Here is a 27,001-nt window from a genome sequence, read left to right on the forward strand (position 1 = left end):
ACACAGACCAACTAATTTTGACGCTAAACCCTTCCTGCTACTTTGTTGTTCAGTTATTTCCAGACAGCCTACACCATCACATTGTTTACATTTTTCCACTTCCTTTATCAAAGAAGATAAGATACCCACACCAACAACAACAAATCCACTACAAACAGCGTCATTGTTAACACAAAAATTTGAATCACCAGGAGGCGTGCCATGTGCGAATTTCTTCACTGAAGAACTGACACGTAGGTTACTTTCAACAGTGTGGCTTGTTTTGTTTGTGAACTGGTTACCACAGAATTTCCTTTTATTGAATTTCTTGATGTGTGGCACACCAAAAAATATGTATTTTCACAAATATATGTAGCACTTGGGAAACAAACGTTTATTAACATGTGAACAAACTGCTTCAGAACACAAAAGTAAATACTTGCAAAGATAATCATTTACAGACGCTAGAAACCTGCACTGTTACCAACATATACAATGTATCATACATATAATCGCTGGAAACAGAAAGAAAGTGCACAGTTCTTTTCAAAATAATACTGGTTTCTGTAACAGAAATAAAGGGGGCATGGCAGTATACACGGTACGAATGTAAAGTAATGACACTGATGTGAAAAAAAATGTTGCTTACAGTTTTAGTCAATTTTAGTGTTGTCTCCTTCAAAGTAGTTCCCTTCTGATTGCACACACTTTTTTTAGCACTTCTGCCATTGATGGTAACATTTCTGGAACTCATCTTCTGTAATATCCTCCAAGACCTTCGTCACAGCTTTTGGGACATCTTGTGTTGTTTGAAAATGGTGTCCTTGACCGCCATTTTGACTCTTGGACAGAGAAAAAAGTTGCACGGAGCAATATTTGGTGAATAAGGTGGCTCTGGTAGTACTGAAATTTGTTTTGAGGTAAAAAATTACTGTACTGACAGAGCAGTATGGGATGGTGCATTATCGTGATGCAGAATCCAATTATCAGCAATGTTATTATTAGACGAACCGTTCCTCGATTGATGTGCAGTTCTCCTGCAATCATTTTCATGGATAACCTTCTATCAGATTTTATGAGTTCATGCACCCCGGCCAAGTTGACATCCATCCGTGAGGTTGACAGTTGTCCACTGCAGTCTTCATCTTCAATATTTGTTCTGCCTTCACTAAACATTTTATGCCAATCAAAAACTTGAACTTTTGACATAACCTCCTCTCCAAAAGCCTTCTTAAGCTTACCGTCAGTTGTCGTCGCGTTTTCACTCAATTTAACCCAAAAAGAAATGGCATAGTGTTGCGCAATATTATGCAGTTCCGTTTCTGTGATGAGAGACACTAACACGTGTTAACTTATTACAGCACAACTCATGACTGAGCAGTTGCTTCAACATGCCGCTTGGACTAGAAGCGGCTTATAGACCAAGGTCACTGATATTGTGCCTACGCAAGCCTGCAGGGGTGCCACATCTTGCAAAGAAAATCAGTCTCATTACTTTATTGTCGCACCTCGTACATGACCGTAACTTTAAAATGTGGTATGTATAGGTCATTTTTCATTTCAAACCCTACAGTGTATATATCATTTCATGCGATTTCGCCAGCCGATCACAGCAGGTATTCAGAGCTTAGGACACGTGATGTAGTCAACCAACAGCAACATCACTGTTAAGTAGCTCGAACACACAAACAGAAAAAGTTAATGGTTCAAATTAATGTAAATAGTGTTGCTAAACGAAATGCAAAGCTTTCACATATAATATTGGTCTATAAGATTAATACGCTGCAAGAGAAGCTAAGCTTTCACATAAAATGTTGGTCTTTTATGCGCGTATTACAATTTAAGATGTATCACACAAAGGTGCCAGTAAAATTTTTAATAATGACATAAATGTCTGATCTTCCAGGCTCACAATTCATCTAAATGGCTCATCATCAAAGAGTTGATTTTTAAATGAGAGTCAAACACTTTGTGATTTAAGAAATTCATCATACTTTATCTCATGTAGTTCTGGTGTAACCGCTAGAATGGTACTTTGATGGTAACGATTTTCAAACCACCATTCGAAATATTTTCCCTCGACCTGTTAGAAATAGGTTCGTTTCTGCAGTTGCCAGAGAGCGCCAGATGACAGGCGTCACCGCGCAAGCGCAGCTACGATGTCGTAGGGAGCCCGCATGTTCATACGTGTGAAACATTAAAAGATCTTACATTATGTAAGAAACAAGACATCAGAGGATACTCCAAGAGAATCGGAATTTCGTGACCCATAGTAAAATGTTCACATTTAAAGTGCAAATTTGTATGTCCAGAATCCCACGACCTGTTATTAAGCTTTTTTATGTGGTTTTTGGGATGTAAATTTTCTTAGAGTACCAGTACTGTCCTATCTAATGTTTGGTTCTTTATTATGGCGTAATGCCAAATGTGCTAGAAGTTGAAAATGTGCACTTGAAATGCAGCAAACACAGTGTGTGGAATTAAACACTTTGTCTCGAATATATTGTCTGCCTTAGTGGAAAAGATTAATGAAAGAAAATTTCTTTGGCAAACCAACAAAAATAACTTCATTGTTCTGCAAGGCAATTAACGCTTGACTGTCAGAAAGATGGCAATAAAATAAAATCTGCAACTAATAACACAGTTCAGCCTTCCATAATTATGTGAATGTATTTTAATTCTCTTGATAGCTCCCGGCCACAGAAATCTGTTTTGTTTTCATTGACGTGGGAGCAGTAAATAAGAGGAAACAGCAAAAACACTAAATGTAAAAATGTGTCACGTGGAGATTACCCACTTCCCCACTGTAATTCAGACTGCTCTGCGCATCAGTCCCGGATCTCTAATATTTCCGAACCGGGGCAATACCCCGCCATTCCCTCGAGCGTTTGAGATAGGACGTAAAAAAAAAATTATAATTTCCAAAAATATGTTCATTTTGTAGTGCACGTCTTTCTGAAGGGTCTGATGCATGCAACACGTGTGTTCGAGGAAATGTAAGACATGTCATAAGTGTGCCAAAGTGCAGTGTCTCGTCTCCTCACACAGCATTCTTCTATCGCACGTCACTGTACTTCACTCTGTGGAATTGAAATGTGTATATTTTGTAATGGATGCCATCAAACCATATTCAGGACAGTGGAAATTAAAATGTCCTGTGGTGCCTCTCCTGTTTACAGTTGGCCGGTTTGACATTCTGTCCCTCTTTTTGTTAAAAAAGAACTCTTCAGAAAATCTGCACTCTTTGTTCCCTATCAGCTAACAACGTGCTGCTTTGTGTGACATAAAATTAAATATAGGATATATAAACCCAGTAAAGACATGAGACAAGCAAGACAATACATGTTTCTTCAATCCTTAGCTCCTAGAATTTTTTACCCTCTAATCTTGGTACAGCTTTACATGGAGTGCTTTCCTTCTGTGAAAGAATCTATTACCTCATCAAAGTTCGACAAACATTTTGCTACACAAAAAGTCGAAATGTCGTTGTCTAATACTGAAAAAGCTGTTAATACAAATAGGACCCAAGACTGGTGTTGTTTCCCGATCTGATTACGTCTATTTTGTCACTGTCTGCTGGATAAAACAAAATAGGCCTTTCTAATACTACAACAATTGTAATACACACAAAATAAATGAGACTGTTTTGGCACAAACGGTCTTTTTTGTAAGGACAGAAAATAATTCACAAAGTACCAATATTAAATGCCTATTAGGCCTACTGCAAGCAAAAAGATTTACGTTAGGAAATAGTTTCACACTTCATTCATACACTCCAGTTTCTGAAGCACGAAATCGAAAAGTAGTAGTATGAAATTTTTATACAAACTTGGAATCGTCATATTGTTCCATAATTTGTGTAATGCCCCCGTTTCTTCTCCTTCATCATTCTAACAAACAGTCTTGTTATCACTAATTCTGTAACTATTCCTACCAATGCCAAAGCTTATTTGCAGGTTAACTTCATTAACTCTACCAGAATCACCGGTTTAGCTATCCCGTGATTATTCTCCGGTTAGGCGTTGTTACATGGTCGTACAACACATTTTCCGTGCTTCTTCCAGAACAGAACTTAAAGTAGCTGCTAGCTGGGGACTGTACAACTCGCCCTTACTAGTATAGCGATCTGCCCAAAAATTTTTTGTCAAAATTTCATTTTCTTGTATACACCGAGAAGGTAATACGTAATCATTCTTACCTGTTATTCATTTATTTCCACTCCTGTAGTCTGAATCTATGGATTCCGCTAGTAATTACAACAATGCTCATCATTCACAAACACAATCAACCACACAATCAGACAGCGGTTGGCATTCATCCGTTCAGCCTTACTTCGCTCAGCTCTGTCAGATTCCACTGACAGAGGAAACATGTACACTACGCACGCATTCACAAATCAACTTACGATTCATTCAAAAACGACTTAGAATGTGTTAAAAATGTTCAAAAACTGACAGGGATGAGTTTCAAAGTAATATGAATAATCGATAAACTAACGAACTAACGTGCGCTGGATGCTAGTCGCTTTGTGAAACAAGGTTTCCTCCCCCCCCCCCTCACGAATATGAATTTGCCCCCCCCCCCCCTAGATTTGGACCTCCTGCGCATGTATAAATCTGGCAGCTTGGGCGCTCCAGCTGCTTGCTGCAACTGCTTACACAGCCAACAATTTCTGTAGCCAGAAGCGGGAGAAGGTACTACTCAACTGTGCATGCGCATGATCGAGCTCGTAACTGCTAAAATGAATTTAATGTAAACAGTTGTGACGTCACGCTCAGTGGAGGCAATTTGCTGTTATGAAGCATTGCACAGTCTTCCTAAAGCCTTTGACACATTTTACTGTTGGCGGACACTTGTATGAGCACTGTTTTGTTGCTGTATATGGTGCATTTCCCTTGAAATTTAAGTTTCATTTTCGTTTTTTCTCTTGTTCATGTTTTATTGCTGCAGTATTGAGACACAGTAATATCCTTTGTTAGAGTATTGGTTCTTACCAATCAAAATTACAAAAATTTAACTGAAAACAAAAACAATGAAAAATTTCCCGGGTTTTTCCCCGGATCTTCCGGGTCGTATACACCCTGCATGTCCATGCCGCACTCCCCCTTCTTAGCAATAAAACAACATAAGTTGCTCTTCTTTGAATGCTTTTTCATGTCCTCTGTCAACACTATCTGGCAAAGATACCATAGCACACAGAACCATAACTGTAGTTCAACAGTGTTTCAGTGAAAATCTTTTGTGTGTTTTCAGTTGTATCGCCATCCACCATCTCACTTCCAATTTAACAGTAAACACTGAAACACTATGTTATGCAGATAACAACCAACCTTAGCCTACAATTCCCCATTGCAAGTCATCGACATCAAAAGAAAAATTCAACTGAGAAAATTGAAAAATGATGCTAAGGACTGTCTCTCAAATAATAATGTATCACAAAGTTGACCAAATATTAGTTTACCAGTTACTGACCACTAATTTGCTCGGTTCTTTGCCATCAGGACCCTCTGGATCAAAGACACGTATTAGAACATACTTAAGTGTTCCTTCTGGATCGATATCCACATCAGGAACAGCGGCAAGCTTCTCTGCTGCTGTCATTAGTGTCCTGTTAAACAGATGTTAAAATTATTCCAGAAATATTTATATACAACAGGTGAGAGAAGAATAGTGCTGCAGTCACAATGTAAACAATACAATTCTGCATCTAGGATTTATACTGGAAACAATGTTTCCTTCAGAGAAATAATAATCTAATATTTGGATTTTGAAACGTGTGCCTATTAAGTAAGTACAAGCATGCCGTGGAAGATCGTACACCATCCAAACCATAAAACTATCAATTAATTGTATCCAAAGGGAAACATACTTGAGAAAGCCATAAAATTACAAAGGGAGACAACTGCATTCTCGTGGAAAGAATTCGCTGGGTGAATTCCTTCATGTTTGGTGGACTCAAAAATATTTTTTAAAAACATTTATTGGTTATCGTTTAGAAAGAGCAGCCATTTTTGTTTCAGGCTGCAAGCATTCTTACACTTTTATAAGCGTCTGTGGTTTTTTAAATTATTCAGTAATGGATTGCCCCAGACCTTTCATATAAGAGGTATTTATTTCAGCAGACACTGGACTATAAATTAAAACCATGATCACCCTGCTGAATGTATTAAGGAATACACTTTTAATGTCTCAAAGTTGTTGGTTGTAAATTTAAAAAACCCATTTTTAATACTATCTTTCCAAAGAGTAGTTTCTTAGCCTTAATACATTTTGTGGTATTACACTACTCAGTACAGATACATTTTTTTTTTAGGGAAACAATTATGACAAGCTTATACTTAAAAACACTTTAAAAACAAATGTTTTGAATTTTTTCATTCTTTGGTCTGCAAATCTTTGTTAATAGACCAGATATAAATCTGAAAATTACACATTTAATAGACCTTTATGATATCAAACTTCTGTATAAATTTCAACCTTGAGATTCCATGGACAAAAAAAATTTCAAATATGAGTCAAAAATATGTTTCTTACTGTTTGCAATATCTGGGCTGATGGAAACAGTGTATAAATTACATAATTTAAAAATATCTAGGATAACTCTTTAAAAAATGAGACAATTCATTACATTATCCCATTCTCAACTTATTTGTTTTTACTACATTGTTTATTGAACAACAGAGATATTTCTTCACTCATGTTGGGCACAGGGTTAAATGTTCACCTAGTCACAGTCATAAATTCCAGGGGAGAAGACAACTCCTTTAATGCATTTTTAAACGGGCCTCTCGAATTGATCCTTTTCAAATTTTTTAAATGGGGTTCTTGGTGCTGGTAAAATGTAACATCCACATCTTGGTTTTGACGAGCAATGTTACCAACTTTGGCAATCCACCGCTGTTCGCCATAGACACAAGCCACTATGTCCTTACTTTGAAGTGTCAGTGGTACAAGTTTTCCACAGTGATGACGTTCACTATCAGAGGATGTTGATGTGAACTTACAGTTGAGCAAGTTGTATGACTGAGGTATAAAACAATGAAAAGATGGGGTGCCTTTAATCTTCTGACAAGTTTTGAATCTTTCCTCCAAGACATTGGCATAGAGTTCTCGTATTTCCTCACATTTAATGAAACATACGTAATCCCTTTTACCTATTCTTTACAGAATTTGAACATTTCTTGACGTGTCCAGATTTGGTTCTCATAGGTCCGTTGTGGAATAGCTTTTTATACAGCTCGCTTTGTTGTACCCTTTATGCCATCACACTCATTCTTCCCAGGGCATGATGCAAAAAAGTGCTATTCTGCACAGAGCCAACAGTCTTTTTTTCTCTGAGAAAGGAGATATTAATATTTGTTTGCTTTTATATTGGCTTGCAGCACCATCAGAGAAGTTCATCAGTTTGTTTATGGAACTGTCGTGCTGTTTTACGTAGTTTGTTAAGTGCAGGTGAAAAGCATGCACTGCTGTAGCTTTGTGTTCAAGGTAATCATTTGCAACACAAAAACTATGACTCTAGTTTATCTGGATCTTTATAACAGAACACAAATGGACAAACTGTGGCCTGTTTGTTTACCCAGTGGCGCCCTTGTATTTCACTTGAACAACAAAGAAATAGTTTTCAGAAAAGTCAGCAAGAACTATACATTCATCAACTGCCAAGGTTTGCTTTTGTCCTTCAGAAATTTATCCTGACTTTGGCAATTAAATGACACACTATTGAGTTTTCAAGGTTAGTAACCAACACTTAAAAAAACTATTCTCGTTATTTTGAGACGCCATTGTTCAACTGCACACTTCAAGGGCTCATTATTAACTAAGTGTGAGTGAACATATGTTGGTGGAAGGGGGATGACAACACACAGATTTGTACAGGCTTGTCTACATCTACATGGATACTCTGCAAATCACATTTAAGTGCCTAGCAGAGGGTTCATTGAACCACCTTCGCAGTTCTCTATTATTCCAATCTCGTATAGTGCGCAGAAAGAAGGAACACCTATATCTTTCCGTTTGAGCTCTGATTTCCCTTATTCTATCATGGTGATCGTTTCTCCCTATGTAGGTTAGTGTCAACAAAATATTTTCACATTCAGAGGAGAAAGTTGGTGATTGGAATTTTATGAGAAGATTCCGTTGCAACAAAAAACGCCTTTCTTTTAATGATGTCCAGCCCAAATCCATTATCATTTCTGTGACACTCTCTCTCATATTTCGCAATAATACAAAATGTGCTGCCCTTCTTTGAACTTTTTCAATGTAAAATGTACTCTGTCAGTCCTATGTGGCAAGGATCCCACACCGCGCAGCAGAATTCTAAAAGAGGACGGCCAAGCGTAATGTAGGCAATCTCCTTAGTACTGCCAATAAATTGCAGTCTTTGGTTAGCCATCCCCACAATATTTTCTGTTTGTTACTTCCAATTTAAGTTTGATATCATGAAGATCCATTAAGGGTGTAATTTTCAGACTTTTATCTGCTCTCCTTACAAAGATATTGTAGGTCAAAGAATGAAAAAATTAAAAAAAAATCAATTTTTTAAAATAGTGTACATTTTGTGTAAGCTTCTCACTATAAGAAGTAGTTATACTGTATAGTGTAATAGCACAATAAATATTAAGGCTGAGAAATTACTCTTACTTTGGAAAAATACAATTAGGATAGATAAAAAATCTACTCACCAAGTGGCAGCAGAACTCGCACATAAAAGACGGAAGAGGGGTGAAGGAAGAGAACTGGAGAGGTCTAGGAAAATTGGTAGATATCGGGAAAGTCACCCAGAACAGCGGGTCAGAGGAGACTTACCGTAAGTAATGTCTTTCCTTCTCATCCCGTACGGTAAGTCTCCTCCGACCCGCGGTTCTGGGTGACTTAACCAATGTCTACCCCTTTTCCTAGACCTCTCCAGTCTTTCTCCTTCACTCGATTACTTCCCCTTCCACCCTTCTGCCTGAAGAAGGAGCCACTGGCTCCAAAAGCTTGCCAATTACAGCTGTCTTTTATGTATGTGTTCTGCCGCTGCTTGATGAGTAGAATTTTTATCTATCCAATTAAATAGTTTAAAGAATGAGCTTTTTTAGCTTGCAATCAACAAGTTTGAGCCATTAAAAGTAGGGCCTATATTAAGGAATACATTCAGCATGGTTATCATGGTTTTAATTTATAGTCCAGTTAATGATTCTTATTTGAAATTTCTGGGGCAACTCAGTATGCCTGTAAAAGCAAAAAATAGCCACTGTTTCTAAATGTTAAGAATATTTTTTTTTAAAAAAATGTCTTTAAACCCATTAAACATTCGGGAATTCATCCAGCAAATATCAATTTTTTTCTAAAATGACCGAGCGACTAGTTAGTTTTTTCCCTGGCCCACTAGTCCCAGCTTACATAACAGAAATTTTGATTTTTATCAATACCAACTGTCTGCTTTCACATATCACATCATCAAAATGCTGGACATAAATCACTCATCGAAATCAACCACACACTGCAACGACAATTTTATCTATTCTCAAAACGAAACAATCATAGGCTTCCCAACTTGCATTTAAAAATAATGCAGAAGCAATATAAATATGGAAAAAAATATCATACTGTTTTAGAGATAAGGGATCTAAAATTCTTTTATATATTTTTTGACATAATCTCACAAGCATTTCACAACACTGTATCCAATTTTGACAAGCCAGCTATCGCCTTTAGGGTAAAGGCACATACTGGTTTCCATTCTGTTCTCAACAACATTGAACACAACAGAAACAGATCTCTGTCTACCGTCAGCTTCAGCATATGCCTTTCGACTGAAGACTACCACTGGCTGGTTGAAACTAATTACGGCATTGTGAAACGACCCATGTGTTTGTGTGGAAGTTTTGTGCATGGATATCACACACACACCACATCATCAGTAGCATGCTACCAGTCAAAGGCAGTGTCAGTAGGTTCAATTAAACCTTTGGAACTTGGCATTAGGGAAGCATCCCATTTAATCCATCTGCTTTGACCCATGACGTCATCAATATGACAGAAACGCCTACGTCCAGAGTATACAAAATGTCAACAATATAGTCACTATGTACACATGCCAACAAACCTGCAGGAAAATAGAAACAGTGAAAGTAATCTTACTTCAATTATAAAATGAAACTACAGAACAACTGCAGGAAATAGGGGGTCTAGGGCAAGGACAACCTAATTTTAACAATACAAAACATCACATCACCCCTAAAAAAGTCTCAACCTACGACATAATGCTACAGCCACAAAGCCAGCAGGAATCATACAGTTCACTCGACCTATATAGCTCAAACCAAGCCCACAATACCAAAAAACCAACATCTGCAATAACGAAAATGGCACTTACGCAGTTTAGGGGGTACATGCGCTGATCATGAGAAAAATACCTATTTTTGAAGCAAACACATATTTCTGAAGATATAAGCATATATATGCACGGAATACCAAAAAAGGACTTATTTTCATATGGAGGTGGGGGAAAAAATTAATTAACTGTCTGCTTTCACCAGCTTATTCATGTTGCTATGCCAATACGCTGCAGACGCTTTAATATATGTCTTCACAGAGTTCTTTACCCATAGGTAATGCTTACAGTTTCATACATCCTAACCATGATAGCTATTGTTGGCTATGCATATTGTTGCATGTGGTATATGTCCCTGTTGCTCACAGTTATGCATCTTGATCAGTGCACCCAACAACCTATATTTTTCTGTTGAGGCTGTCCATTTTGAAGTATCTTATATTACTGCGTGTGCCAAAACGGCGAGAAATTTTCCAGATTTGAGCGACTTTGTAATGGAAGATTTATACCATGTTATGGAGAACACCCGAAGATCAATACAATGGGCTAGGCAACAAGGTCTTATGAAGAACGATATGGTGTGTGAAAATGGGTATTGTGTTGGATACAACGAGATGAAGCTGGAGAAAACTACAGGGAAAGATGGCGAAATTTGGAGCTGCTCCATTGGCAGGGACTGTAGAAAGAAATGTTCAATCAGGAAAATGTCATTTTTTGCTGGCAGTCATTTAGACATTTCTAAAATTTTGCAACTGTCTTACATGTGGGTTTTCGAACCCAATAGGCAAAAGTTTTTAATGAGGGAGCTCAAAATTGGCAGTGAGCACACTGTGGTCGATTGGTGCCAATTTTGTAGGGATATCTGCCATGAATATTTCTTAATTGAGCCAATAGTTTTGGGCGGCCCTGGCCATACTGTTGAAATAGACGAGAGCTGCTTCGTCAGCACCATCGAGGTCATAGTTGCGAGAGCAATGGGTCTTTGGTGGTTATGACGTTGAGACAAAGCAAAGCTTTATGGTTGCTGTGCCAATTTTGCAAGAGTATGTTTTGCTACTGGAACCACAGCAGTTTCTGATTTGTGGCAACTTACAACACCATAGGTAACTTGGGCTACAATCATCTGGCTGTTAATCATTCGCTTTATTTTCTCGATCCCTTTACAAACGCAACCACAAATCACATGGAGTCAGTCTGGCAAAAAGCTGAAGAAAAAAATCCTATAATCCTATAATAAACTCCACATTAGCAGACCATTTTGCAATCATGATAGACATAAATATAAAGACTAGTGATTCAGTGCAGAAGATATGGGAGATGAGAAGACAGAACTACCCACATAACATAAATCAGCTAAAAAAGATGTTAGAGGCAGAAAACTGGGAAACAATATATGCAGTTAAAGATGCAAACACCAAATGGAACCAGTTTTATTCTTTATTCAATTATTATTATGTTGTTACATGCCCTGTTAGTAAAAGGCTTGTCAAACAGCAACAAAAAAAGAAAAGCTGGGTGACTGGAGAAGTAATCCATGTCAGAAATAATCTGAGAGTGTATTATGACCTCTCCAAACAAAAAAATACTGAGGCCTACAACACACTGTATAAAATAAAAAAGAAAGAGTACTGTAGTTTTATCAGAGAAACTAAAGCATCACTCATCGGGATGTCTATAGATAAGGGAAAGAACTACTCAAAAGGTTTATGGTCGTTCATTAATGGAGAGAGAGAGAGGAAAAGTAACAAATCGGGCAGAGGACGTCTGCCCACTGACAAGTGGGAAAAGCAATGCAAACCCTCTAGAAGTAGCCAATACTTTTAACAGATATTATATTACTGTAGCAGACGAATTAATAAGTCAAAATAAAACAAATGAAGTAAGTAAATTGTTAAACCCCCCCACATACAAATCATACTATGGTTTTCATACCTACAACAGATGCAGAAGTGTCAAACCTAATAAAACAACTTAAAATTAAACATTCATCTGGCTTGGATGGTGTCACATCACATCCCATAAAGGAATGCAGAGAATATATATTAAAACCACTGACACACATGCTGAATGCTGCGATAGAAGAAGGTATATTTCCAAGATTCACTGAAAGTAAGTAAAGTGAAGCCAATATTTAAGAAAGGGAACAGGGATGAATTAGGAAATTACAGGCCAATATCATTGATCTCAGTATTTGCTAAAATCTATGAAATGATAATAAAGAATAGAATTGTAAGTTTTATAACAAAGTACAGTATACTGCATTCATCACAGCATGGTTTCAGAGAAGGGAAGTCAACAAAAACAGCATCAACAGATATAATTGAGCACATTCTTAATTTACTTGACAGACAACAAAAGACTTGTGGGATTTTTATGGACCTATCTAAGGCATTTGATTGAGTGAACCACTCAAAATTAATGATGAAATTATATCAGTATGGACTTAGAGGAAAATGCTATGACATACTTAAATCATACATTACAAATAGGAAACAATGCACAGAAATCAGACATACTAGTGGGGGAAATATAACAAACTACAGATCAGAATTACAAACAGTTAAACACGGTGTGCCACAAGGGTCTGTGCTTGGGCCAATACTATTTATACTGTACGTAAATGACTTCCCTAGCTATATAAATCAGAAACTTATAATGTATGCTGATGAAACAACAATCATTTGCACAGCTGACACAAAGGAGGAGCTTGAGAAGGAAGCACTCCTGACTATCGAAAATGCAAATAAATATTTAACACAAAACAACCTGTTTATGAATCAGTCTAAAACAATGAATGTAGTATCTCAGACCAAGCATAGTGAAAATTATAATATAAATGTTAATATAAATGGAAAGACTATTAAAGAAGTAACCAGCACAAATTTTCTAGGAACTATAATAGACAAACATTTGGCATGGGGGGAGCACATCGATGCACTGTGTAAAAAGATAAACAAACAGATCTTCATCATGCATAAAACAGCTAAGACTGTGGATGATAAAGTCCTCAGATCAATGTATTATGGACTTGTCTTCCCACATTTGTCTTATTCAGTTCATATATGGGGAAGTGCACAAGCTGGCTACCTAAAAAGAATATTCACAATTCAGAAAAGGGCAGTGAGATGCATTGCTAAAATACCACCAAGACAGACCTGTAGGCAAGCTTTTGTATACTATAATATTATGACAGTATATTCACTGTACATATACCAAAGCATAATGGCGGTAGGGTCAAGTGATAAACACCTCCTAAATAAAGATGTACACAAACACGGTACAAGAGGAAATGAAAATTACTACATGATAAACAGAAATCTAAAACTGTCTATGACTGCCCCAGAAGAAGCAGGCAAAAGGTTTTTTAATAAACTCCCCAAAATCATTAAAAAAGAAACAGACCTAAAATGTTTTAAAAATCATTTGAAACTATATCTCACAGAGAAATGTATATACAGTCTGAGTGAATACTAAGATGGTGTTTAATATGTTATATCATTACTGAAATGTATCTTTTAAAATTATCATGTATGTTGTTTGGATTTGTGTGTACATATATGTGAAACATGTAATACCTTTGTATGATTATGGACTATTTCCGTTTAATCAATTGTTTCATTTATATATAATGAAATCAAGTTTGATGTTAATAGCCTATTGTATGACACACCCAATACTCTCAGCTGGATTTTCAGCTGGAGTCCATGGGCAAAGAATAAATATATAAATAAATAAATAAAATGCTCTGTGGGACTGTCTTTTAAGACAAGGCTGCTGCGTGATCGTATTTCACTTAGAACATTGTTTATCTCCTGACACAAAAATGTTTTCTGATGTTAATTTAGATGCTCACCATGTTCAGTGTGCACATTTCTTTCAAGTCTGCTAATATCCACTACATTGCATTTAGCATAAATGGAACATAGTTGTTTGATTTTAATATTTGTTTTGCGAATCTCTTTGTTAACACATGAATTATAGATCAAGTCATGTCTATGAGGTATCATCACAACAATGGTGTTTTCCATCTTACATGTAAAAAAATTTTCAAACCTGTTATACATGTTTTGGCTTCATTATGTGCTGCATCATTTGCATCAGTCACACAAACAACAAAGTCACTGTCCCTTGTATTCTTGTGTTCTGAGATGTCTTCAACAATATTTTCTGTCCTTGCACCAGGTTTTACGATGCCAGTTGCACGAAGATCCGTATTCACATCCTGTAGAATATTTGCTAGCTTTCTTCCGTAGCTGTCTGCTAGAAAAAGCACATTATGTTTCTTTGTTCATGTTTTATGGCTATTGGCAATGTTTTTGCAGCTTCTTACAATGTTTTTATCTTCACGTTGGGTGGCTTGTTCACTTTCACTGTTTATGGAGTTGCTGCTGCTTTCTGATAACACACTGAACTTATTTGTGCACCCGAGCTTAGGTTTATTCCATGTATTTCATTGTGAGCAAGGCACTTTTTTAGTCACTTTGTTTGGCATTACACGATAAATAGTTTTTGAATTGTTTACACACTTTACGCCACTGTTTTCACTCTGAAGGGCATTTGAGTTAGGCCTATTTACGCAGTTTTGACCGTTACTTTCACTGGCATTTGAGTTCGGCCTATTTGCACAATTTTGACCATTACTTTCACTGGAATGCGTGTTTAAGTTGTGTATGCTCTTTGGCGTTTACTGCTCGCAACCAGTGTTTTTAACTCACGGTTTTCGTTCTCAAGTTTAGTGATATCTCATCTCAGTATATCAGCAACTAGCTGAATACTTTTTAATCGTTCATTTAACTTTATGATTTTGCCTTTACCATTATTACAAACACTATTTTTTACAATGTGGCTGTAGCTTTTTGTCTCGTTAATATTACTCACTTCTGCATTTCACGTGCTTTCCCTTAAATATTGTACAGCTTCCCAATCCGTTGTAGTTCCTACCTCTTTTGACAACTGAACATGTAAGCCATACTTGCATGCTTCACAACAAAACTTAATTCGCTCTTTCTAATTTCTCACGAGACGTATTTCATTGTTGCTTAGACCAGCACAATCACTATGAAACTGTTTTCTAACCATAATCCACAAATCACAAATATTTCCGTGGTTTTTATTAATTTATTGCACTTAAGACATGATTTACTCTTGTCACTAGCCACCATCTTAAATAAACTAATACATGCCAGAATAAGGCACGGTCAAACATAAAAAGCTAAAGTATCATGTTTTAGCAACTGAGGCGGATTATTGACATATTAATTTATCACACTTGCTGACAAGGCTGCAACATGTTAAAAATTCTTAAATGAGGCTTCTCACCAGGTCACCATCATATTCTCCAACAAAGGTCATCTGGGATTGTGCAGAACTGCCATTCATCACTGAACGCATTGTGACTTCATTCATCAGCTTCCCAGTCATGGCACCACTCCAAATGCACCCATTTGTTTTGTGCTTTTAACAGCACTGTATGCGTGGAATGATAATTCCCTAGTCCGGCTCTGCTAGTCTCTGATCAATGGTGTGTGATGACACAGAATGTTACAGAGAGTTTATTACTTGTTCTCAGGTGGCATACACAGTTGTGAAGGGGTTACAATGTGCTCAGTGTAGAATATGGTGATCCTCACTTGTGATGATCAGGGGTGGTGAACTGGAACCTTGACAGTGAGAATGCCTGCCCTCACATTCCCGTGCAGCTGAACATTGGGGCACTGTCACATCTGAATGCCCCTCAAATCTGGATACTACATGATCCAACCAGCCAGCCAAATGGAGACTCACAATGAGGCTACTTTCAAGCTCGGTCACATGCTGAGGGCACTGCCTCATGCAAGACTGTGGCACCTCCTTTACTATATTTTTACTGCTCAAAAGAAGAAATTAATCTTTTAAGCTGCTGGTAATATTAAACTCATTGTTACTGAACTAGTTTGTGTAGTCTCTCTCTCTATATGTCTGTGAAGAGAACTGTCTCGATCAGCGGCGACTACTCCCACAGCATACATAATTTCGTACACGTAAACAAGTTAATCTCATGGTGGAGAAGCAGCTGCCGACTCTGACGGTTGCCTGTAAAAGTCTTGAAATGTAAGAGAAAGAAAACTTCTATAGGATCTTCTCGAACTCCAACACTGCCATTCACATTTAGTCATTCGATGATTGTCTGCGAATGAAATAAGTTCTTTTTAGCAGAGAAAACTTTATCTATTCTTTTACCATGTTATTGAAGCAGATTCTACAGCAAACATCAACCACCAAATGTTCGAAGTCCTATACAGGCTTGTAGTACATGATAGTTCATCACAGAATCATTTGATCAAAACTAAATACCCGCATTTAGCTTTGAAATGATACAAACTGTATTATGAACGTTACTAAACTCCACATTAACATCACATATCACTTATGAGTCCCAAAAAAAAAAAAAAAAACAAAAAACAAAAAAAATATAATATGGGGGCTAACAATGACTGTTTCATTGTGTTTCATTGCACACACTCTCTACATGTCCTCTCATTATCCTATCTCATAAATAAGTCCAGTCACATTCCGATTTTCTTACTTTTCTTGGCTCGCCATGGAGCAACATGGAGTTAAGGAATAAACATTTCGTTCATGCAGGCGAATCGCGCTACCTTGTGATATATCTTCACTTTAAACCAATAACAATAGAAAGGTCGTTGAACCAATCACTCTCTTCCGGCAGCTAGCATGGGCCAAGGGATATTATACTCCGTGTCCTCCACAGTGATCACTCAACATCTCATACTGTTCCTGCCCCATACATAGCCTCACAAACCTGGTAAGCAACTATTAATCATTTACATGCTCACCAATGGTGAGTACGCATACAAAATTACTTTGACACCTGACTGTGTCTCCTGATTGCTGAATTTTTTTGTCAGGTACTGCATTTCACCTCCTGAGCATAAGTACCACTCAGCAATCCTGTCTGTCAATTTTTTAGTTTTCTCGAGTGAATTTTCCTTTTGATGCAATTTACCTTTCCATCTATACATATATGTGGTTAAAATGTAGCATTTAACTGACTTAAATCCACCACTCATATCTTGCATATCAGTACATAGGAGGGTTCTGACAGAATAATTTAAAAAATATATTTAATCAATATACTTCATGAATGAAGTGACTAGAACACATCATTTCTTTAAAACCTTACAAAAGCTGGTATTCCTCATGAGAGCACAAAAAATATCATGTTATGACTCTTTTGATACTATAAATAATTCAGTCTACAACTTCAGTTATCCATTTAAGGATGGTAAGTAAATGTGGAATGCTTCTGGCACTTCACACATTTATGTGATCAGTATGTTGCCCTTCAGTTAGGTTACATTTTTTGCACGTCCTTCAATGAGTCAACTACAAGGCTAATTACATGCCCAGTTTTCTGAGGGATTCGTTGTGAATAGGGCACTGGCTGTCCACTCCAAGTGATATCTATTTTTTACATTCAGACCTTTCTGTAGTAAATGTTTCCATATGAAATTTGATTTTTACTGATTCCGAAAATCCTGTTGTGCATTTTTACACACAGATATACCAAAAGTCACAGTCAGGTTTTGTGTAGCCTATATATTATAATTAACTTACAAAAAGAAAAAACAGCAGTTACTTCTGTATAATGAAATAAATCGGCTAAAAGCTTGTGGTGTTGAAGAAAACATTTGACTTGGTTATTTTATGCTGACAATAAGCAAAGTAACAGTAACATATGTACAGTGAGTTGATCAGCTGTAAACTATTGGTACAGAAGAAAATATTTAACTTGGTTACTTTAGATTGGTATTCATAAATTCTTCTACAGCATAGAAGCAACTCTTCTGACATAACATTTTCACCTATGCTTATTATCCCTCTTTACTCAACTAAGCTTTTGGGTTTCTTGCTGTATAAAAGAACATCAGTGTCCAAATGTGTCTTTTACATAACTCAGACAAAATATTTTAGCACAATGGATGTAATTTAAATTATTTGGTGCTTTCCACACCAAGCAGCAGACTGGCACTTCCTACAATTTGTAATAGTGGATAATGGGAATAAAATTAGGATATGGCAAAGAAGCCATAAAATGAAAGTATTTTCAGCATAATTAGCTCCATAATTCAGAAGCATCGTGCATGACACATATTTCATCTGCTTGCCAATATTATATTGTTTCTGGGCTGTAAGAAATGTGATATTGGTCTCTTCAAGTTTGGAGTCTTAATATAGACCTCAAACTTATGGGACTGAGTCGAGGAAGACTTGTTTCAAATTAAAATTATATAAAATACTACCAAGCACTTTAAGCAAGGCCACAGTCGCTCACTACCTTTTGGTAAAGAATGGTGCAAGGTATGACAGCAGAATTCAATAAATAATTGGCAATAAAAATGCAAAGGATGAATTACAAGACGTCTGTGAATTTGGGCATGCTGAGAAGGTGACAGGGTGTCATATTCAGCCCTGGGATATGAACCTCATGCAGAAATTCTAGTCCAATCCCATAATTTACTAAAGTAGTACCAAAAGCCTATTACTATACTGTGTGTACACTCTAGTCTCTAACTATCAATGCTGTTTGTCCACTAGTGGTAGCTTAATATTTACTTGATTACACTGGTACTTTTCAAAAACTTGTTTTAAGAACTCATTGCGCATAAATAAAGCTTTGATTTAGAAACTACTGTGTTCAAAAAATATTTTGCATTTAATTTTCTTTGATGCATGACATTAAGAAGACTAAGTGAATTTTCTCTCATTAGAATACAACAGTTCTCCAAAAATTTTGTTTTGTTGTTGCAGACACATATATCACTAATTACTCTGCTTTTTAGATTCCATGGATATGACACTCATTCTTTAGATTAGATTGGATTAGATTAGCTTTTCATTCCATAGATCCGTGCTGAGGAGATCCTCGTGGATGTAGAACATGTCAATTCTTTTTATTATTATTATTATTATTATTATTATTTTCATTTCCTCAGTTTTCACAATTTCACTTCTACACATTTCCCCCTCCTACCAAACTGAAAGACTAATAGTAAGAGTTTGTACTTATGAGCTACATGGAAATATTTGCTTAATAAAAGAAACAAGAAGAACAAGAGAAACATTCATACATAAGATGCTATTTGCCACTGTGATTTACATGTTTCTGTTAACATAGATCAAAGATAATTGCAGAAATATTGTCTGGTTAATGTACAACATATGACATTAATTGAGAGCAGGGGAGAAATTTGCACCTAGGAACAAACAATGTTTTTTGTCAGTACTTCAGTCTAGTGACTGGTTTTAGAATCAGAAGTAATGCACACTGGAGACTACCCTAAGCAGTTTCAGTCATTTTCTACAGTTTTTGTTGTTGTTAGGTATGAGGTTATGTGTTGCACAGCATTTGTAAATATTTTGCATTCTAGACATTTAAGTGCTGTACAATGAACTAAAACTGTCTGAAATATATTGCAAATTTCTTCAGGTGTAGAATTTCATGGTGAGTAAAATGTTATATAGTTTTAAAACCTTTTATGTAACATGTGGAAAGTTAAGCTGTACTTTGGTCATGCATCATCTTGTACTTTGAAATAGAAGAAAATCTTTTACAGTGGAACATGTGTTACTTACAAATGATCTGAGTTTCTTTAATGTCTTAATAATTTTACTTGTCTTGAAAATGGAAATTTGTGTTAATTTGCAATAGCGTCTATTTGAAATTGTGTATAACATGTAATTCATTTTTTATAATACTTCTGCTCAATTTTATTTCACTTAGTGACTGTTGGTGTGTAGTAGAGTATAACACAACAGATAGACTGTTAAACACAGTATCGCCAAGATTTTTTTTTATTGCAGAGCTTTCAAATTTCAAGTGAATGTTTGTTTGTAGGCACATGCTCATGTTGCGTTTTGGATCATGTTTTTGCTTTTAAAAAAATAACACAATTTTTTGAAGTAACTGTTGTAAGTTCAGGAAAAGATTATACCACATAAAAAGTGAATGGCATCATTGAAAAGTGGAGCAAGGGAATATATTAAACTTCCATTAAAGAGCTGGCTAGAAACGAAGTTTGAAAAGTTACCAAGATACAACACCTTCCCCTACACAAAAGTACATATTTAAAATTGATTGTTTTGCAGCCCATTGAAATAACTGTCAAAATATACGAAGTATGACATCCAAGTTCTAGAATATGTGATTCTCTTGTGTTTGTAGAAGTGAGATAATATTTGAAGTAAAAGGTGAAAGAAAATGTCATTTGCTCTGAGCCTTAAAAAATATTTTAAACTGCCTTGTTCTTAAGAAGTAGTCACATGAAGTATACTGAGGTGACAAAAATAAGGGGACACCTCCTAATATTGTGTCAGACCTCCTTTTCCTCACCAGAGTGCAGTGCTCGACATGGCACTCACTCAAAAAGTTGTCGGAAGTCCCCTGCAGAAATATCGAGCCATGCTGCCTCTATAACCATTCATAATTGCAAAAGTGTTGTCAGCAGAGGATTATGTGCATGAACTGACCTCTCGATTAGTTCCATAAATGTTTGACGGTATTCATGCCAGGCGATCTGGATGGCCAAATCATTCGCTTGAATTATCCAGAATGTTCTTCAAACCAGTCCTGAACAATTGTGGCCTGGTTACATGTTTGGGAACATTAAGTCCATCAGTGACTGCAAATTGTCTACAAGTAGTCAAATATAATCATTTTCAGTCAATGGTTGGTTCATTTGGACCATAGGATCCAGTCCATTCCAAGTAAACACAACCCATAACATTACGGAGTCACCACCAGTTTGCACAGTGCCTTGTTAACAAGTTGGGACCATGGCTTTGTGGGGTCTGCACCACAGCCAGACCCTGCCAGGCCACACTTTTCCAGTAGTCTACGGTTCAACTGATATGATCAGGAGGGGCACTGCAGGCAATGTCTTGCTGTTAGCAAAGGCACTCGTGTCAGTCGCCGACTGGCATAGCCCATTAATGCCAAATTTCACTGCACTGTCCTAATGAATACATTCATCATATGGCCCATGTCAATTCATGCAGTTATTTCACACAGTGTTGCTTGTCTCTTAGCACTGACAACCCTATGCAAATGCTGCTGCTCTCAGTCGTTAAATGAAGACTATCTGCTGCTGCATTGTCCGTGGTGAGAGGTATTGCCTGAAATGTGGTATTCTTGTCTCATACTTGACACCATGGATATCTTAAGTCCCTAATAATTACCAAAATGGAATATCCCATGTGTCTAGCTCTGACTACCATTCTGGATTCAAAGTCTATTAATTCACATTGTGAACCCATAATCACACTGAAAACCTTTTCACAAGAATCGGCTGAGTGCAAATGACACCTCTCCCAATGTGTTGTCCTTTTATACCTTGTGTATGTGACTACCATCATCTGTATATCTTCATCTCTCTATCAAATGACTTTTGTCACCTCAGTGTATGGTCCTAATGTTTGGTGAGCAGGCCTTAAAACCAATTTGTAATGTGTCTGGTGAACCAATGTAATGTTCAACAAAACTTTAATTTTCTTTTTTATAACTTTATTTTTCAGCTGTTTACAATTAGTTTTGAAGATCCTGAATGTATTTCTTAGATAATCATTTGCTTGGAGTATTTTGATAAGAAACAGATTATTACCCTCAGCCATTCACTTCACAGTGATTTGCAGAATATGGATGTAACAGATGTAAATTATAAATGAACAGCACAAAATTGTGGGTATTCTATAGTATTAATTATTTAGTTAACCTGTTTTTGGGTTGGAAGGCCATGTAAGCAATAAATAAGTTATCTAACTAAATTAATACTAAGGAGCAGTTACAGTTTTATGCTTTTCATTTGCAATCATGAAATTGTTCTGCCTAGCAGTGAATCTGTCATATTATTAATGTAATACTTTATTTCCCTGCAACTGATATCCATTTATGCATGTCATTTCTAGTTGCTCTTCATATATTGTACTGTCAGAGAGAGAGAGAGAGAGAGAGAGAGAGAGAGAGAGAGAGAGAGAGAGAGCAGAGAATAGGATGGTGGAATGATGAGCAGGCATAAACTTAAAGCTGTATTTGTGGAATCACTGGCTTCATATGGATACATGCCTTTCCAGGTTATAATAATCATTTTTTTCCCTTGTAGCTCACAAAAATCTGAAGTTCTTTATCACTCATGGAGGAATGATGAGTATTCAAGAAGCCCTTCACTTTGCTGTCCCACTTCTTAGAGTTCCTATACATGGTGATCAAGAACCAAACTTGTTGAAAGTGCAAAGTCTTGGATATGGAATTATGCTTCTGCTTAATAACATCACTGAAAAATCATTTCAATGGGCAGTAAATGAGCTACTTCTGAATCCAAGGTAAGAACCACATGTGAATTGCAAAGCAGTGCAAAATGCAACATAATTAAAATTTCTATAAGTTAAAGCTTTAAAACTTGGGTGAGGATTATTCCACTGAGAGAAATTTATGCCCTTGAGGAAAGGTTGTAATTTTCAGGGAGAAAATGAGGAAGGTAATTTTATAAGCCTGCTTCTTCAACAACATGAGTGTTAATTAACACCAGTTAAGTAAAACTAAATCACAGAAAATAAATAAATCCTGATTCTCTTCAGCCAAACAAAGACTTTTCAGGGTTTTTATTTATTTTGTGTCAGAAGCAAACTAAAACATTATTGCATACATTTCTGCATTACTTTACTACATACATTATGGTTTATAAATTAAGCCAGTCAAAGAATGAAACAGATATTTATTCACATCGATTATATTAAGAAACATTGATTAATTTAACTATACAATGGATGCCCAAAATTAGCAACGCCCAGTACACTTTGTGTAGCATTTACAAGATCTCCCACAGCGCACACAGTTGGAGGTAATGTGCATTGTAGCAGATGTGATGATGTCTGCGTGGCGGCTCCACAGTCACCCTCGAGAGAGTCCATCTGGAAGCCCCTCCTTGCAGGTTGGTCTTCGATCTTGTGACACACGAACGCAGGCAGTTAAGTGATTTGCATGTGGACCCTGTAGATTTACTAAATAACTCAAACATTAGTGCTGGAGACCATTGTCACTTCATTGGGCTGGGAAGCTGCCTGATGTGAATCATTTTCTAAGCACTAGCACACACCATTAGTGCAGTCATGTTATGCACAACATGTAGTCAAATTGAGACTGCCCACATTATTAAAATAGACATGCATCTGTGCAAGCCAAACATTGGTGGCAGGAAATAATGGAGTCCAAATTAATGTCTAGAAATAGTCAAGTATTGCCGAGTGGTCATAAATAATCCTGCCAGACAGCAGAAAGTGGACAGTGTGGCAGATCAGACATCTGTGGCTGTCCTTAAACTTGTCACCATTGTTTACCATCATGACCTGGTGCCAGCATATGTATTGCCCTTCACCACACCTAGTGACCTTGCTGGAGATATGCACAATTATATCACCTGATACATACACACATCCAGTGGGATTGCAAGATTCAACAGCCTTATGGTCCAAAAGCTTTATTTGATACAAAATGTGCAGATGTAACAAGGGAAGACAAGAGCCACTTAAGACTCCAGGGTCATTTTTTATTCCAATGTGACACTCTAGAGTTGTTAGAAACAAACCAGCACCCAAGAAACCTCTATTATATGTCTAACCGTTCTACATTATTGGTTTGTTTATTTTTAACTCTGAAAGAATTGGACTTCCCTTATTGCAAAACATTGATTCTCAAGATTTTTCATTCACTAAAATTGACTGCAGTATCACTACCAAGAGATGAGGAAGTACAGTTGTTTCAAGTGTCTCTTTTCATTTGTGTTTTATTTTTACTGTCATGCGCAAAGTTTACACTATCCTATAGTTCAGACAGATTGCTTGCTGTATGTATGGTGTAAAAGAGGACATTCGCTAACTAGGATTTGATTTTATGGTGATATTTAGTGAAGAGCACATATTATGCTATGTGGAAATGGCTGGAAATTAAAAGTTCATTTAGAACATTTTTTTTTTAACAACTGCTGTCTCTGACACCTAATAAACAATGACTGACTTATAGTGTTAAGAGAAAAACTTCCAGGAAGACTGCTGAGAAATCTTTTGTAAAGTAGATAGTTTTTATGAAAAATTTTACTATTTTTCAAACATATTTCTTTAGCATTTAAGTCCTGATTTCCACTAAACAAAATGGACTACAACTGCATAGAATCAGGACTAAATAATGGCTAGCATGGAGTTTTTTACTACCAGAAAGAGAAGACTCTAACTACTTAAGAGCACAATTCGTAACACCTAGTTAAAACATTATTTTATTATTATTGTGATTATTATTTTCTTTTCCTAGCATTGTATCATAAAAACAAACATCGTCTGAAAAGGTCTTGAAGACCAAATGGTACTGACCGGCTGCCATGTTGTCCTCAGTTCTTAGGCATCACTGGATCCAGGTACAGAGCGGTGTGTGGTTAGCACACCACTCTCCCGGTCGTTATCAGTTTTCGTGACGGCTGCCGCTACTTCTCAGTCAATTACCTCCTCAACTGGTCTCACAAGGGCTGACTGCACCCCACTTGCCAACAGCACTTGGCAGACCCAGACGGTGACCCATCAAAGTGTTAGCCAAGCCCGAGAGTGCTTGACTTTGGTGATTTGACAGGAACTGATGTTGCCACTGCAGCAAGGCCGTTGGCCAGCATTGTGTCATAGTCTATATCAATTTACCATTGCTTCAACAATGATCAATCATGCTTCTGCAGTACTTTACTATACTTATGTAGTGTCCTGCCCACTTGGAAATATGGGGTGCCTAGGGAACCTGCTTTCTCGGATCGCTAGACAACAATTGAGGCAAATTGCATTAATTAATTTTTATTACAGTAAGATAAATGACAACACTTAACTCTGTGGATTTACAATGATCTTCAACTGGGTCACAGCCAGGCAATGTTCTCTTTGCTTAGAGGCCACTGCTATGTCGGTGTCATCCTAGAGAGGGCTTGGTCAGTGTACTATTGTCTGACGTCTTCTTCACAGCCCTCTCCTCTTTAACGTTCTTGACCAGCATGCCGGCACATGACTTACACTGGAACAACGTAAACTAACATTAATTTTAATTTTAACTTTCCAATACAACTGACTTGAAACTCATTTTCATAACAGTAGACAAACTCAATTTCAATATCTCTGATATTGTTCACCTCCATAGTGTATGTCATAATGTAAGTGTGGTGTGTTTCAATTGTTTCAGATATGTAGAGAATGCGAGAAAGTATTCAAAACTGTTTCATGACCGTCCACAAAAACCCCTGGATACAGCTGTCTACTGGACAGAATATGTTTTACGTCACAAGGGAGCCTACCACATGAGGTCTGGGGCACTGGATCTGACATGGTACCAATACTTCCTACTAGATGTCATCTTCTTCCTACTGGTTTGCATTTTAAGTGCATTACTGGTAATGACAATAACAATAAAATATGTTGTTAAGTACATCTTTGGTACCAAACATTCAGCTTCTGAGAAGAAGAAAAGTGCAAAAAATGACTAGGTTTTTGACATTTAAAGAAAAATATTGATGATTTTTTGGCAGTAAGACAGTACATATAAAATAATTTATGTTTGACTGGCATTTTCAATGATCAACAAGATCACATATCTAACAAAATTTACAAAGCTGTGATTATTTGAATGAAAAATGTGTACACATGTGCTAACTACTGAACATTGTGCTTTACATATTACTATGATAGCATTCTATCACTTGGTATAAAATTTTGAATTTCATAACATGAACTGCAGAAGGCATATGTAATTACCTAGTTATGATTGTCTGATTATTTACAAAGGCTTTAATACATTTATTACACTTTCCTGTGTATTTTATATGTCCAGTCATGCCACACTGATTGCCCACATGTAAGGTATAATTAACAGCAGTATGAGAAGAATAGATTTTAGCTTATGACACTGAGGAGGTGTTGACAGCTGCCAAAGAAAGAAAGACTGCTGGATGTTATTAACTATTATATTGAGATGTAGACCAAACAAAACATGCATACATTCACACACCCATAACACACATGCATGGCTGCAGTCATCTCCAGGCACTAAGGCCCGACAGTCAATGTGTCTATGATCAGCAGCGGTCTGTGCTGGGTGGAGAGGGGGGGGGGGGTTACAGAAGAGGTGTGGGATGTGAAGGGGGAGGATAGCAGGGTTGGGGTGGGGGAAGATGCTGTAGTGCTGCCTGTGAGAATGTGCTGGAATGTGGTAGGCACAAGGTAGTGGACTGCTGGATGCAGCATCAGAAGTCTATACTGGGTTCCAGAGGGTGAGCAACGGTGATGGGGGAGGGGAGGGGGGAGGAGAGAAGTATAGAAGGTTAAAACGCTATGATAGTGTGTGTAGGGCTGGAGCAGGAGCAGGGAAGGAAGCAGGTGGAGAACAGTGTAATGGAACTGTTCAGTATACCTCTTTTTTTCTCCACTGTTGAAGAACCCGACACATAATAATCCACAACATGATCCAAAGAGATTGAAACTGCATATTGTATAGTTTCTATAATTTTTATATAAATGTTCATTGGAGAGGCATAATGGTGACATAAAATTCATTATTTTACGAGAATCATAATTATTTTTGTTATTTCCAACTTACTTTGCAGTGTTGTTCATTTGTGAAGTCCA

The 27,001-nt window shown here is 36.9% G+C and overlaps 1 protein-coding gene across 1 annotated transcript in view; it reads left to right on the forward strand.

The window, feature by feature from the left end:
* The window catches only part of LOC126100620 (UDP-glycosyltransferase UGT5-like), a 159,567-nt gene extending 133,382 nt beyond the window's left edge, over positions 1-26,185 (forward strand). The window contains exons 2-3 of the mRNA XM_049911246.1: positions 22,459-22,678; positions 25,563-26,185. Coding sequence (XP_049767203.1) covers positions 22,497-22,678; positions 25,563-25,863 — 483 coding nt within the window. The 5' untranslated portion in view covers positions 22,459-22,496 and the 3' untranslated portion in view covers positions 25,864-26,185. The remainder of the gene's footprint in view (positions 1-22,458; positions 22,679-25,562) is intronic.
* Positions 26,186-27,001: the final 816 nt, after the last annotated feature.

The sequence above is a fragment of the Schistocerca cancellata genome, chromosome 9, assembly GCF_023864275.1.
Source record: "Schistocerca cancellata isolate TAMUIC-IGC-003103 chromosome 9, iqSchCanc2.1, whole genome shotgun sequence".
NCBI classification, from domain to species: Eukaryota; Metazoa; Arthropoda; class Insecta; order Orthoptera; family Acrididae; genus Schistocerca; species Schistocerca cancellata.